The following is a 13907-nucleotide window of genomic DNA, read 5'->3' on the forward strand; positions in this document are numbered from 1 at the left end:
TTCGGCTCAGGTCATGATCCCAGGGTCCTGGGATCAAGTCCCACATCAGGCTCCCTGCTTAGCAGGAAGCTTGCTTCTCCCTCTCCCACTCCCCCTGCTTGTGTTCTGTCTCTTTCTGTCAAATAAATAAATAATCTTTAAAAACAAAAACAAGGGGCGCCTGGGTGGCTCAGTGGATTAAGCCTCTGCCTTCGGCTCGGGTCATGATCTCAGTGTCCTGGGATGGAGCCCCATGTCGGGCTCTTTGCTCTGTGGAGATCCTGCTTCTCTCTCTTTCTGCCTGCCTCTCTGCCTACTTGTGATCTCTCTCTCTGTCAAATAAATAAATAAAATCTTAAAAAAAAAAAAAAAAAAAAACAAGCAGGGAAATGTGTGTGTGTGTGTGTGTGTGTGTGTGTGTAGGGATGCCATTTTAGATAAAGCAGAGAAGGCCTCCCTGAAAAGGCACCAGTAAGTAAAATCCTAAACAAGGGGACAAGGGGAACTGAGTATCTGGGGGAGGAGCGTTCTGGGCAGAAGGAAGAGCCAGTGCAAAGGTCCTGCACTGAGGAGGAGCAAGGAAGCCAGTGTATTGCAGTGGATCCAGGGCAGAGGATGAAGGAAGGACCAGGATGAGGGCATGGGTGGGGGGAAAGGAGGTGAGGGGTTAAATTCTGGGAATATTTTGGAAATGGAATTGCCGGCCCTGACCATTAGAAGGATGAAGGGTGGAAGGCAAAGGCACCCAGTCATCTCTGGGCTGGGGTTGTGGGCATTGCAGCCCACAGCTATGCAGGCGTGACAGCCAAACCGGGTTGATGGAACCAGTAAAGCCTGGACCCTGGTCTGGCTCTTGGTCTTCTTGGGGGACATACAGGTTTGGAGAGGGCTGAAGGGGTTCATTGGCAGCTTTGTACCCTACACACTGCTATAACAGTATAGCATGGTGATTAAAAGTCCAGACTCTCCAGCCAGGCTGTCTGGTTTCAAGTCAGCTCCATCACCTATTTGCTGTGTGCCCTTGGACAAGTGGCTTAGCCTCTCAGAGCCTGGTAAGAACTCTTGAGCACTCTGATGATAACGACATGACTGATGACCAAAGAGGATGAAAGGAGTCTACAAAATCATCCCTCTGAGACATCCTTTATATGCGGCAAGCATAGAGAAGGAGTTAGGTCTGAGACCTCGGAGAGAGAGAAAATACTCATAATCACCACCACACTAAGACCCCTGCCCTAACTGGCCTGGTTTGCGGGCCTGCGGAAAGGCTATATCCCAGGCATATGCCCAAAAAAGAACTGTGCTCGCTTTCCCATCCCTCTCCTTTTGCCCTTGTCTCTGCTTCATCTCTCTCTGTTTTGATGTCTCACATCTTTTTTCGTGGCCGTCTCTTCTTTCTCCATCCTCCGCGCCTATCCCTTTCTCAACGCTGCCTTAAGTCTTTTCATCAAAGCGAGGAGCCTCCCAGTATCTCCGCCCCCGCGCCTGGTGGGGGGGTAGCATTGCGCATGCGCCATCGGCGCCCCTCCCTCTCCACCCCCATCCCCTGTCGGCGTCTGGGCCTCGTCCCCTTCTGTCTCCCTCTCCTCCCCCATCACTTCCCCCGACACTGACACCCCATTACTCCAGTCTCCCCAGTCTCAGCTTTGGTCTCCAGCCCCATCCGCCCGAGGTAAGATGGGTATAGGGGAGGCCCGCGGAGAAGGGGAGGGGCGAAGCATCCTGCATCCCGAGATAAACAAACCAGGGGAGGGGGCGGCCTAGACCGAGGGGCCTGACGTGGGAGGAGAAGAATGGGGGGCTGGACCTGGGGGAAGTGCTAGGCGCTGGGCCCGTATACCAGGGTCCTCTGAGGGGTAATGGTCGTCGCTATGATTGCCCAAAATCCAGAGCTGGGGGCGTGGGAGCCACTGAGGGCCTTGGAGCTTCTGGGAGCTTCTGGGGGCTCACACGCTGGACCCTGTGGGGCGCTCTCTATAACTGACCGCTGTCTCCAGGATTTGCCTGAAAGCCGCCCCCAACTCTACACCCGCCCCCCGGAGGGCCACTGAAGACCATGACTAAGACAGATCCCGCTCCAATGGCCCCTCCACTCCGGGGGGAGGAAGAAGAAGAGGAGGAGGATGAGCTGGTCCCCGAGGCCCCCAGCCCCACCCAGGAGCGCCGGCAGAAGCCTGTTGTGCACCCCTCGGCACCTGCCCCCCTCCCCAAGGACTACGGTAACCACCTTCCCCACCCTGCAATTTGGTCTGGAGCCATGGGTGGCCAGGGAGGTTGGGCTGAGCTCTGCTGGTAATTCTGGGGGATCTGAAAGTGGTCCAGGGGAGTCTTGGCCCTTGGACTCCCCCCTTCATTAATTAATTCATTCACCCATTGAAGAATGGAATTGGAATAATCCTAATCTTTGATTCATGACACATCATTCAATCATTTAGTCATTCAACAAACATTTACTGAAAGCCTGTCATGGACCTGGCTCTATGCTAGGAGCTTGGGGCAAAGCATGGAGCCACACAGACCCAGTCTTCGCCCTGAGAGAACTTACAGGCCTCAGTGACAAACTACACTGATAACAACGTAATATAATATAAATGTATAATTACAAGACATGAGGATAATTGTGTTTGCCAAGAACTGGATGCTGCAGGAGCTTTTAAAGACATGGTTTCCATGAGGAGGTAGCATTTGAGGAAGACCCAAGGATGAGTGGGGTTTAACAAGAGAAAGGGCCAGGGGAAGGGAGTACCCAGAGAGATTACTACAGGAGTAAAGGCTCTGAGTTCGGAAGTTGTGGAGCAGAAGGGGTGGCCTCTTTTGGAGAAGCTGAAGGTGTCTAATCATTCACCAAGCATATTAGCCATTGCTACTAGTCTGTGACAAGCTTTATTCTGGTGATAGAGATTTCATGGTGAGCGATCCAGGCATGATCCCTGTTCTCAGGAGGGAGCAAGTAATAGTTAAATCAGGCAAGTCAGATGGAGTGAATGCTATGGAAGAAATAAAGGAGGGACATATAATAGGGGGGCCTGGGGGCAACACCTTGAGGTGGAGTGGTCAGAGTGGGTCTTTCTGATTGAGGTGGGATTTAGACTAAAGCCCAGAGCATGAGGAGGAATCAGCCATAGGAGAGCTGGAGAAAAATAGTTTCTGGTTGCGAGGAGCTAGTGCAAAAACCCTGGGCAGGAACAGAAGACGGTCCTGAAGCTGTGGTTAGGGAGTGATGGGAGTCAAGGTGAGCGTTTGGTAATGATTACATCTGGGAGGGCCTTAGGGGCTACTGTGAGGACTTTGAATGAGTGTAATTAAGGGAGGGCACTTGGTGGAGAGATATTTAAAAGCAGCGGGAGTGGTGGATCTGATTTATATTTTTAAAAGTTCCTTCTGGCTACTGGATACAGAAGGTGGAGGAGGCATTTAGAAGATGCTGGCTGGGAATTCCCAGCAGCTGTAAGTTCAGAAACTAGACACCAGGTTCAAAGAGTAGGGGTCACTAGGGATGGCATCTGTGACCGTGTCACCTGCTAGAAGCAGGTCAGAGAGGCTTCAAGTTGAGCTCAGTCTGATAGAAAAATGAGAACATTATCTGGGTGTCCGGTGCAAGGAATCCACGCCAGGAAAATGGAGAACCTCATTTGGAAATGTAGCTAGACATGGCTGGGGCCCGTGGCCTGGTGGGAGGTCAGAGGGTGTAGGCTGCTCCCTGTGCCCCACCCCGCCTCCCTCAGACTCTTGCTCATAGAACAAGGAGGGTTTTGGTCATAGAACATGAAGGTATCTGGAAATGGGGTCTAGGAGAAAGGGTGGGGGCCGAGGTGGATTTGGTGAAGAACTCGTGTATTTGTGAATGAAATTGTATGCAGTTAATTTAGCAGGACATTGCTTGAGCACCCATTGCATGCCAGCTGCGGTTCTGGGCCTTAGGGAGAAGGGAGCGAACAGACAGCACTGAAACGTAGGGCTTACATCCTAGTGAGGGAGACACGTGAGAGAGGAGAAGAGGAAAAATGAGGGAAGAAGAAAAACAAAGAAAAAGAAGGAGGGAGAAAGGGAAGGAAGATGGAGTAAACAAGTTACTGTTAAGTAGTGGGATAGGCTGTGATTAAAGAAGGAAAAAAAGGGCCCAGGATGGAGAAGGGCACAGGTGCTGATTTCCACGGGGTGTTCTGGGGAGGCCTCCCTGAAGAAGTGACGTTTGGGTAAAGCCTGCCAAGCCCTGAGAAGGCTTCGGGGTGGGGGTGGGGGTGTGGAGACACTGTCCCAGGCAAGCAAAACAGCAAGTGCCAAGCCACTGAGACAGGAATGTGCCAGGCGTGTTGGGAGGACAGAAGGAGCCAGTGTGGCTGGGTAGGATGAGTGAGGGAGAGAGGGCAAAGAACAGAAGAGGCCAGTTTGTGCAGGACTTGTGGGCTGCGGGGAGGACGGTGGTCAGTAATTCAAGTGTCAGGGGGAGCCTGGGCCAGGTTCTGAGCCAAGGAGGGCTGTGACGTGACTGGGGTTTTAAAAGGAACCCACACAGGCTGATTCCTGGAGACGCTGTGTCTGGCGCTTTCCTGGGCTGTGTGACATCTGGGTGTTCATTTCCTCATTCATTCAGTACGGGGAGGGCTCCTGCCTGCTCCAGGCCCTGTGCTAAGTGTTGATAATGCTACAGGGAGCATTATCAACATTAGCCATCAACGATTAGGCCTGGGGGGAGATGCAAGTTCCTCTAGCCCCTCACCCTGGCTGGCCGCAGCTACCTCAATTTGAAAAATTGAGATTTTTCTTAAAAACCTGGTTTTCTGGGATTTTTAAGTTTTGTTTTGAGATTTAGCCAAACTGTGCCCATTCTCTGCCAGGGCAGCGGTGTGCTAGAGCAGTAGCAACCCCCACCCAATCCCCTAACCACTCCCCAACCCTGGGGGGACACATGCAGACTCAAGGTACCACACTCCTTCCACACTCTCAGTTTCAAGGAGTAGGGTTTGCTGCTCTGTAGAATTACTAGATTTTTCCAACTTGGCAAGACACACAGGGGTGTCCAGAGTTCTGTGTGAAATTTTCTGATCTTGAAGCCGCTTGCTGGCCACACAGAAAATGTCTGTGGCCCGTGCGCAATATGGTTTGAGACCATGCATTAGAAGATCTTAAAGGCAAAAGCCTAGAGCTGTCCTGCCTCAGGATGGAAAGAGGGAGTCAGCTTGCCTGGGGTGACTTTGAACCTCTTACTGCCCTAGCCTTCACATTCTTCGATCCCAATGACCCGGCATGCCAGGAGATTCTCTTTGACCCCCAGACCACCATCCCTGAACTGTTCGCCATTGTGCGCCAGTGGGTACCCCAAGTCCAACACAAGATCGATGTCATCGGCAATGAGGTAAGATACTTGGGAAGCCAGGGAGGGAGAGGACAGGGTCCCTCACATGTTTGGGTAAACCTCCCTGTTCCCGTGGTTCTCCCAGATTCTGCGTCGAGGCTGCCACGTGAATGATCGTGATGGGCTGACCGACATGACACTGCTCCACTATGCGTGCAAAGCTGGGGCTCATGGAGTTGGTAAGGTCCAAACCCCCAAAGCTTGAGCCCCAACACGTAGGCCTCCAGACCAGATACCTTCAGAACCACTCAGAATCCTGCCCCTGAGACCCCCATCCTGAATCCACAGCCCAACATGGTAAAGCACAGTCCCTGAGGTCCAGGGCCTTCCCAGTGCTTTGGACCCAGGCTTTGGAGGAGGGTATGCAAGTTGACCTGGGCTGTTGTGCAGGGGACCCCGCTGCGGCTGTGCGCCTTTCACAGCAACTGCTGGCATTGGGCGCCGATGTAACACTGCGCAGCCGCTGGACCAACATGAACGCGCTTCACTACGCTGCCTACTTCGATGTTCCTGACCTGGTGCGCGTGCTGCTGAAGGGCGCAAGGCCAAGAGGTGAGCAGGAGGGACCAGGCTGGAATGAGATGGAACCCTGGCCTAAGAAGGAGGCTGGAAGCCAAGGGAGGGTGCCCCAGATGTGTTTGGGGGAGGGGGCAGCTGAGGGGCGAGGGACCCGGGATCTGTGGAGATAGTGGTAGGTTGGAGGCAAGAGATGCGGGAGATGGGGCCCAGACATCCGTGACCCATGGCCACTGCAGAGGGGGACCTTGTTGGGGGGGGCGGGGCCTAAAGAGGATGGGGGTGGGGGGTAAGGGGTATAGGAGGGGGTGGTTTGCATGTGAAGCTGCATTGAGGCCTGTGGCTTAAGAGATGGGCATGGGGAGACTGTAAGATGGTATTGGAGGACAGGGCAGGGTGTCGAGACCACTCACCTGGAACCCTCCTCTCGCCCACAACCCAGTGGTGAACTCCACGTGCAGTGACTTCAACCATGGCTCAGCCCTGCACATCGCTGCCTCCAACCTGTGCCTGGGTGCGGCCAAATGTTTGCTGGAGCATGGTGCCAACCCAGCGCTGCGGGTACTGCACCCCTGGCCCAGCCCCCAGTAGCTTCCTTCTTCCTTCCCCACCCTTGCCCGGCCAGCAGAGGGGGAAGGGGCCAGGACCCCTTGCACTTCTGGAAGCTTCTTAGAAAAATCATTTGTACATTCAAGAAATGAAGTGGTAGCTGGTATTTACCATCACATGGTCCCATTCCAGGCTTGGGCGCTCCCGGGGCATGGCTTCCCTAAGATTATGCCCCAGAGACTGAAGTGTGACCTTCATTCCCTTGGCTTTACCCCTAGTTCCATTCTCAGTTACTTGAAATCCCCAGCCTGAGGTTGGGGGTGGACTTTCCCCGGGACATGGTCTGTACTTCAGTACCTCACCCCTTTGTATTCCCATGTTGGCCTAGGGTATGACCTAGCTCTACCTTGGCTTTACCTAGACTAGGGGTCTCTGGGAGCATGGGCTCAGTGGAGTTACAGCCTGTGCCCCTGAATCCTCACTTCCTTTCTTCCCACTGGCCTCCAGAACCGAAAGGGACAGGTGCCAGCAGAGGTGGTCCCAGACCCCATGGACATGTCCCTGGACAAGGCAGAGGCAGCACTGGTGGCCAAGGAGCTGCGAACACTGCTGGAGGAGGCTGTGCCGCTCTCTTGTGCCCTCCCCAAGGTCACGCTACCCAACTATGACAACGTCCCGGGCAATCTCATGCTCAGTGCACTGGGTCTGCGCCTGGGAGACCGCGTGCTGCTGGATGGCCAGAAGGTCAGAGACTGGGGAAAGGTGGGGAGAGGGCGGCCCTCATGCCTCAGAGCTGGGTCCTTGGACAGAGTGTAGTCCCTCTCTTTGGACATCCGCCCTCCCAGTCATTTCCACAGTTGTTCTGTGAGTGCTTCCTTTTGCTCCACCCTGGACTGAGCTCTCAGCGCAGGGAGGGAAGACAGATCTATCGCCTGACAGTGTCAGCCCAGAACAATTGTGGGTGTCAAGAGGAAGCAGAGTGATCAGTGCAGCTCTGCACCTGTGAGTTCTCCTGGGCCTTGTAGGCCCTAGGCAGGGCCCACCTCTGCTCCCAGAGTGGTCAGTACTTAGGGAAAATAAAGGACAGGTCAGAATAATCAGGGGTGTGATGGGACGGATGCACCCCCTTGATGATAGAGAGGGATGAACCAGGAGAAGAAAAGGAAAAGGGGGGATCCCACTTAGGGGAAAGCAGGTACAAATGCCCAGAGGGCAGAGAGAATCATTATTTCTCCAGCTTTGATTTATTTTGCTGGTGTCTCCATGCTGGACCCAGACTGTCCTTGGGAATTAAGGGTTATATGAGCCCAGACCCACTCTTATGGAAATTTTTTTCTAATGAAGGAGAAATGTCCAATCAAGGAAACCCATAGTTTAAGACAGTTTCTGGTAGCATCAAGGGTTTTGAAAACCATTAAATGTTTGGATTTAGGGATGCCTGGCTGGCCCAGTCAGTAAAGCATGTGACTCTTGATCTCAAGGTCATGAGACCAATCCAATGAGTTGGATGTTGAGATTGCTTTAAAAAAAATTTTTTTTAGGTTAAAAAAAAGTTTGGATTTAGTAAATCGCCCCTGGCTGCGGGCATATGCAGTCAGTTTTAGCTGGGATGCTCCAAAGGCTTCTGTGAGGAGCTGATGCCTGAGGCAGAGGAATCAGCAGGTCCAAAGGCCAAGAAGAGGGAAGGGGTAGCAGGACTGGAGGGAGATGTGGAAAGGCCAGCAGGGGCTGGATCATACCAGACCTGCAGGCCACTGGAAGGAATTTGAATTTCGTTGCTTGTACAGTGAAGAATTTTTTTTTAAGATTTTATTTATTTGTCAGAGAGAGGGAGGGAGAGAGAGCGAGCACAGGCAGACAGAATGGCAGGCAGAGGCAGAGGGAGAAGCAGGCTCCCCGCTGAGCAAGGAGCCCGATGTGGGACTCGATCCCAGGGCGCTGGGATCATGACCTGAGCCGAAGGCAGCCGCTTAACCAACTGAGCCACCCAGGCGTCCCTGTACAGTGAGGAATTTTGAAAGTCACATTGTGTTTCCCTATCATGGGTTTTGCACGCAGCCACCCCATCGGTAACACCTTCTGTACCTGAGCTAATCAAATCCACGTGACAATTCTGAAAGCAAAATGGTTTGACTCTCCCCATTTTACAACCCAGAAGACTGTTAGAGGCTCAAAGAGGTGAAGCTTTTTGTTTGAAGATAAGAACAATAATAATAGTCTGCCTCTTAGAGAAACAGCATAGCACAGTGGTTATGCACTCAGGCAGATCTCAGTTTTGCTGCTTTCCAACTGTGGGGCTTGGGGCCACCTACTTTCCAGCTCCAGGTATCGGTTTCTTCATCTCTAAAATGGACCTAATAAGAGTACCCACCTCAGGTGGTTGTATGAGACTTAAATTAATTAAAATCCGGAAAGCCCTTAGAATAGGGTTTGGTGCAACCCAAGCGTTCTCTGTATGCCAGGCAGTCTTCTGATCCCCACACTAATTCTCCAGAGTAGGCACTATCAATTCACCCATTTTATAGACAAGGAACTAGGGCTTAGAGAATGAAGCAGCCTCATACAGTGATATAGCCATACCCACGGAAGGCTCACGGCAACTAAATGAATTTGCATATATTGCAAGTGTTTCAACTAGCCAGCCAGCCTATGAAGTGCTTTGCTATCTCCATTTTACAGGGGAATCTGAGGCCTCGGAGGTCATTTGACCAAAGTTGCAGGAAAATAGTCAACACTCACTGATCCCTCACTCAGCACCAGGCCCTGTTCTGAGGCTGTGCCAGCTCTGTCTAATCGACCTTTCCATCTGTGAGGATGGAAATATTCTGTGTCTGTATTGCCCAGTAAAATAGCCATAAGCTATTTTGTGGCAACTGAACACTTGAAATGTGGTGAGTGTAACCAGGGCAATTAAATTTAAATTTAATTTCAGTTCATTTAAATTGTTATCTGTGGCTTATGGCTGTTTACTGCACTGAACAGGGAAGTTCTATAACCATGCTATAAGGTGGGTGTGATTTCTGTTCCCATATCATAGATGAGGACACAGAGGCTCAGTGCTGTTCAGTCATACAGCCAGGAAATGGGGGTGTCCAGATTGGAGCTCAGGGTTCCCTCATCTATTCTCCATGCTGCCTGTGTGCCCGTGATCTATCATGGCTTCTCAAGGACCCACCCCCCTCAAAAACCTTATCCTCACTTGTTTCCTCAGACGGGCACACTTCGGTTCTGCGGGACCACGGAGTTCGCCAGTGGCCAGTGGGTGGGCGTGGAGCTGGATGAACCCGAGGGCAAGAATGATGGCAGTGTTGGGGGTGTCCGTTACTTCATCTGCCCTCCGAAGCAGGGTCAGTCCCACCTGGGGCTCAAAAGGGGTGGCAGTGGGGTCCACTCAGTAGTTCTGATGCTGCTGACTGGTGATGGGGGTGGGGCGATGATGGCCGGGCAGAGGGCAGAGGCTTGGACCACTCCCAACACAGGCTCTGTCCCCCCTGCAGGTCTCTTTGCCTCTGTGTCCAAGATCTCCAAGGTAGTGGACGCAACCCCTTCATCGGTCACCTCCACACCTCGGACTCCTCGGATGGACTTTTCCCGTGTCACTGGCAAAGGCCGCAGGGAACACAAAGGTCAGAGGGGGAGCCTTCTGGGTGAGGAGAGCCAATTTGAGGATATTCTGTGGGTAGCCTGGCTTCGGTGACTCATTTTCTCCTCAGGCCCAAACTCCTGTGTTAGAGGAATTCACTTTTATGACTCTGTTTCTCCTTTGACATAGTACTGGCCCCCCACCCAGTTCTTCAAAAGATCTGTGGGTTTTCTGCCTTTTGTTACTTAGTTTCTCTTCAGGGCAAGGGTTTTCTCCCCAGTTTTAGGGAAGAATCTATGGGGTTCCTGGCTTTAATGACTTTATTTATCTTCATACCCAACTCCTCCCTTCATTTTAAAAGGATAACTTCTGGGCTTCTGAATTCTGTGACTCAGTTTTTCCTTTGGGTCCAGATAATCTCAGTTTTGAGAAAGGATTTTGGGGTTCTCCAGGTTCTTGACTCAGTTTCCCTTCAGGCCTAACCCCCATGCCCCCACCCCCAGCCCAATTTTCTGGCCGTTGAGATTTCCTTTCAAGTCCCAAACCCTCCGTTTCTGGGGAAGGCTCTAGAGTTCCTGACTGGAGCCAGGACAGAGCTTCTACCTTGGGTCTTTTTGGGTGGCATAGGGTCCCCAGGGCAAGCATCTTGGGGCCCCACTCCTTCCCACTGTATCCTTTACCCCAGGCAAGAAGAAGCCCCCGTCATCCCCGTCTCTGGGCAGCCTGCAACAGCGGGAAGGAGCCAAGGCTGAGGTTGGAGACCAAGTCCTTGTCGCGGGCCAGAAGCAAGGGACCGTGCGCTTCTATGGGAAGACAGACTTTGCCCCCGGTGAGGACAGTGATCTGGGGTGGGGGGTTGGGCAGGTAAGACCTTGAGGCATCCTGACACCCCACTGCTGCAGGTTACTGGTATGGCATTGAGCTAGACCAGCCCACTGGCAAGCATGATGGTTCTGTCTTCGGTGTCCGGTACTTCACCTGTCCCCCACGGCATGGAGTCTTTGCGCCAGCATCCCGAATTCAGAGGTGAGCCCAAACACCAACCCCAACCCAGGGCACCTCCCAGAACCCTGATTCCCTAGGCTTCTCAGGCATCTTTTCCTCTCAGACCAGCAGGGCAGTGTGGATACTCCCCTTCATACCCTAGCTCTTCCTGAACCCTATGGGTTCAGCTTCTTTCCTGGCTTCTTGTGATTCTGACTCCTCCCACTCTTCTTATGTCTTCCCAGGATTGGTGGATCCACTGACCCCCCTGGGGACAGTATCGGAGCCAAAAAAGTGCATCAAGTGACAAGTGAGTTGGGATTGGGATATAGGAGGTAGAGGAGGGATGAGGGTTTGGGGATGGGAGGAAGGGTCTTGAGTTCTCAGGTATATGCTGGTGACATATTTCCAGGACTTAACAGGGGATACAGGGCCCAGGAAAATGATGAGACAGGATCCCAAAGAGGATAGGTGCTATGGGGTAGGGTATTGGGAATGGTAACAACAAGGCTCTGGGCAGGCACTGGGGCATGTGTAGGTATGGGGGATATAAGGAAGGTTACTAACAAGAGATCCGGATGGGTACTGGAATGTGGGGTTCAGGTGGGTATTGGGGACATGGATAAGTATCATTGACAAGGAGTCTGTTTGGGTATTGAGGGTCTATCATTCCCTTACCTGAAACCTTGCCCTTCCCTTCAGTGACACAACCCAAGCGCACTTTCACCACAGTCCGAACCCCAAAGGACATCGCATCAGAGAACTCCATCTCCAGGTGGGTAGCCCACCGTTGGCCCACCTCCAGGGGGATGTTCAGGGAGAGGTTGTACAAATGGCCATTGGACACAGGGATCTGGGCTTCTGGTTGGGGCTGGAAATAGAGGTTAGCAAAACTTTTGACTAGCTGACCCAGAAATGTTTTTTAGGGGGTGAGATCCCACACTGAATTCTGGTGGCTTCCACTCTTAAAGGGTGGGTAGAGGAGGCAGAACACCTTCCACTTCACAAGAGCCTGAGAAGGCATTGCCAGACAGGTAGAGACAGAATCCAGAAAGGCCAAACCCTAGTCACTTGGGGAAGAGTAGGAGTCGGGGGAGGAGGGTGGTGATGAATCCAGATGTTTCTGTATTCTGCATCAAGGTATGACGGATGGACGTGATTCTCCATTCCAGGTTGCTCTTCTGCTGCTGGTTTCCCTGGATGCTGAGGGCGGAGATGCAGTCATAGAGGCCTGGATACCTGACAGAGAGTCAAAGAGTCCCCTCTAGCATCTCCTGACACAAGGAGCCCCTGAGTCACCCTGAGATAGAGATTCCCAGTAACACATCCAGAATAGAGACCCCATTAGCCAGCCCTCGATCACTGAGGCCCCATTATTAACAGATTCCCTCATAACCCCCAAATACAGACCCTATGTTACCCAGAAAGAGATTCCCTGAGTGTAGCACCTTCAGGCTAGTCCCTGTCCCCAACCCCTCAGAGCAGACCCCCCAATAACGTTTCCACATCACCTCAAAGGATGGTGACTTCTACATAATGGCTCCAGAGCAGAACATTCCTGAGTCATTCATCACTGGATCAGAACCCTCCCCCATTAACAAAGACACCCCCCTCCATCAAGTCCCCTTGAAATAAACACAGGTCATATCTCCAGAGCAACAGAGTAACAACTACATTTAACATCAGTCCCCTCAAGATGTTGTGACCACCATGGTCACCCCCAAAACTTACACTGCAATCAGACACCCTACATTAACAAATCCCCACTCTTACCCCTCAAGAAGAGACCCACATTAACCAGCCCACTCTCACCCCCAATTTACAGACACCAAAACAGTCCTGGAAGTGCTAATTACAGGACCCCTAAGTCTTCCTATCCTCTGCGCCCTGAAGAAGCCCCCAGTGCCTTGTATGAAGCCCACCCCACACGGCCCACAGCCCCTGTGCTGGCCAGACTCCCAGAAAATTCTCTATTTTTTAAGTAATGACTTCCCCCTTTGGGGGACCCCAAAATTTGGAGGCCCCATTCTGGGACTCTGGGGATCCCAGACCCCAGAGTACATGTCCCAAATTCCCCTGTGCCCCCAAGTCCTATAGCTCCTAAAGCACCTCAAGCCCTGCTCATAGGCACCAGGAGACCCCAAACAGGAATTCTCATCCCTGGAAACCGGAGCACTTCAATGCCCTGAATCGATGGATCTCAAGACACCCAAATGTAAAGAGCCCCACACCCAGGGAACCCCAAATCCTAAAGCCTCCATCTCTAGTATATGAAGGGCCCCAAGGCCTTGAGGGGATCGCAAATCCTGGAACCCCTATTTCAATCTACGTTCTGGTCACAGGTCCAAAACACCGAATCTGAGTCACTGGCCCCAAAGGACCTCAAGCACCCGGGTCAGACCTACAGCCTGAGGGAGAACCTAAAGGCCCAGGGGGTCTAGGGTGGACCTGGGGCCCTGACCACCAAGGACAGCTCACGACTGCCCCTTCACTGCATGTCCCCGAACTCAGCATGACCCCTATCCCCTTCAATAAAAATGTTTCTATGGCTTGTCTGCGTCAGGTCAGTATTTGGGGAGTTGTAGGCCTGCTCTTGGACCCTTGCTGGGAGAGGACGAGAGAGGAAGGCATTCCTTCAATCTAGCCTCCCTGCGGAATGGGAACGGAATGATTTAGCCTGCGGGAAGTCGTTCTAACCGTCCTGCCTCCTCCGGGTGGCTTTCCTTACCATCTTGCCCCTTCCGTAGCTACCCCTCACGTCTGCGGCCACTCCGCGGTGAGAACTGGTAGGCTCCTGGAGCCTGATTGGTCGGTGCCAGAAGACCCGTTTCCGAAGGATCCCCAGTGGTTCAGGGGCTAGGAGGTGCAGCCTATCACTGAGGAGGGGCGGGGAAAGTTGGGTGAGAGCGCCGATTGGGTGGGAGGCGGACCCTTAAGACA

The 13907-nt window shown here is 52.6% G+C and overlaps 1 protein-coding gene and 1 long non-coding RNA gene across 2 annotated transcripts; one reads left to right on the forward strand and one right to left on the reverse strand.

Moving 5' to 3' along the window:
• The first annotated feature begins 387 nt into the window (after positions 1-387).
• On the forward strand, positions 388-13518 carry CLIP3 (CAP-Gly domain containing linker protein 3). Its single transcript, XM_004765151.3, has 14 exons — positions 388-1651; positions 1977-2198; positions 5196-5335; positions 5421-5514; positions 5726-5887; positions 6294-6412; positions 6908-7144; positions 9612-9747; positions 9898-10026; positions 10669-10812; positions 10886-11009; positions 11213-11277; positions 11670-11742; positions 12140-13518. The coding sequence occupies exons 2-14, from the start codon at positions 2036-2038 to the stop codon at positions 12192-12194; spliced, it is 1641 nt and encodes a 546-aa protein (XP_004765208.1). The 5' UTR covers positions 388-1651; positions 1977-2035; the 3' UTR covers positions 12195-13518.
• On the reverse strand, positions 11792-13794 carry LOC123390951. The gene is made up of 2 exons (XR_006605545.1): positions 13696-13794; positions 11792-12206 (listed from the first exon to the last, which is right to left on the reverse strand). It is a non-coding gene; the product is annotated as an uncharacterized LOC123390951 (long non-coding RNA).
• Positions 13795-13907: the final 113 nt, after the last annotated feature.

The sequence above is a fragment of the Mustela putorius genome, unplaced genomic scaffold, assembly GCF_011764305.1.
Source record: "Mustela putorius furo isolate JIRA1106 unplaced genomic scaffold, ASM1176430v1.1 tig00000174_pilon_pilon_pilon, whole genome shotgun sequence".
In the NCBI taxonomy this organism is placed as follows: domain Eukaryota; kingdom Metazoa; phylum Chordata; class Mammalia; order Carnivora; family Mustelidae; genus Mustela; species Mustela putorius.

Bases quoted from the DNA above. Each gene is read 5' to 3' on its own strand.
- CLIP3 (XM_004765151.3), top strand. From the start codon at position 2,036: ATGACTAAGACAGATCCCGCTCCAATGGCCCCTCCACTCCGGGGGGAG. The intron at 5,888-6,293 runs GTGAGCAGGAGG...CCCACAACCCAG, and splicing joins GAAGGGCGCAAGGCCAAGAG to TGGTGAACTCCACGTGCAGT. The intron at 10,027-10,668 runs GTCAGAGGGGGA...CCTTTACCCCAG, and splicing joins AGGCCGCAGGGAACACAAAG to GCAAGAAGAAGCCCCCGTCA.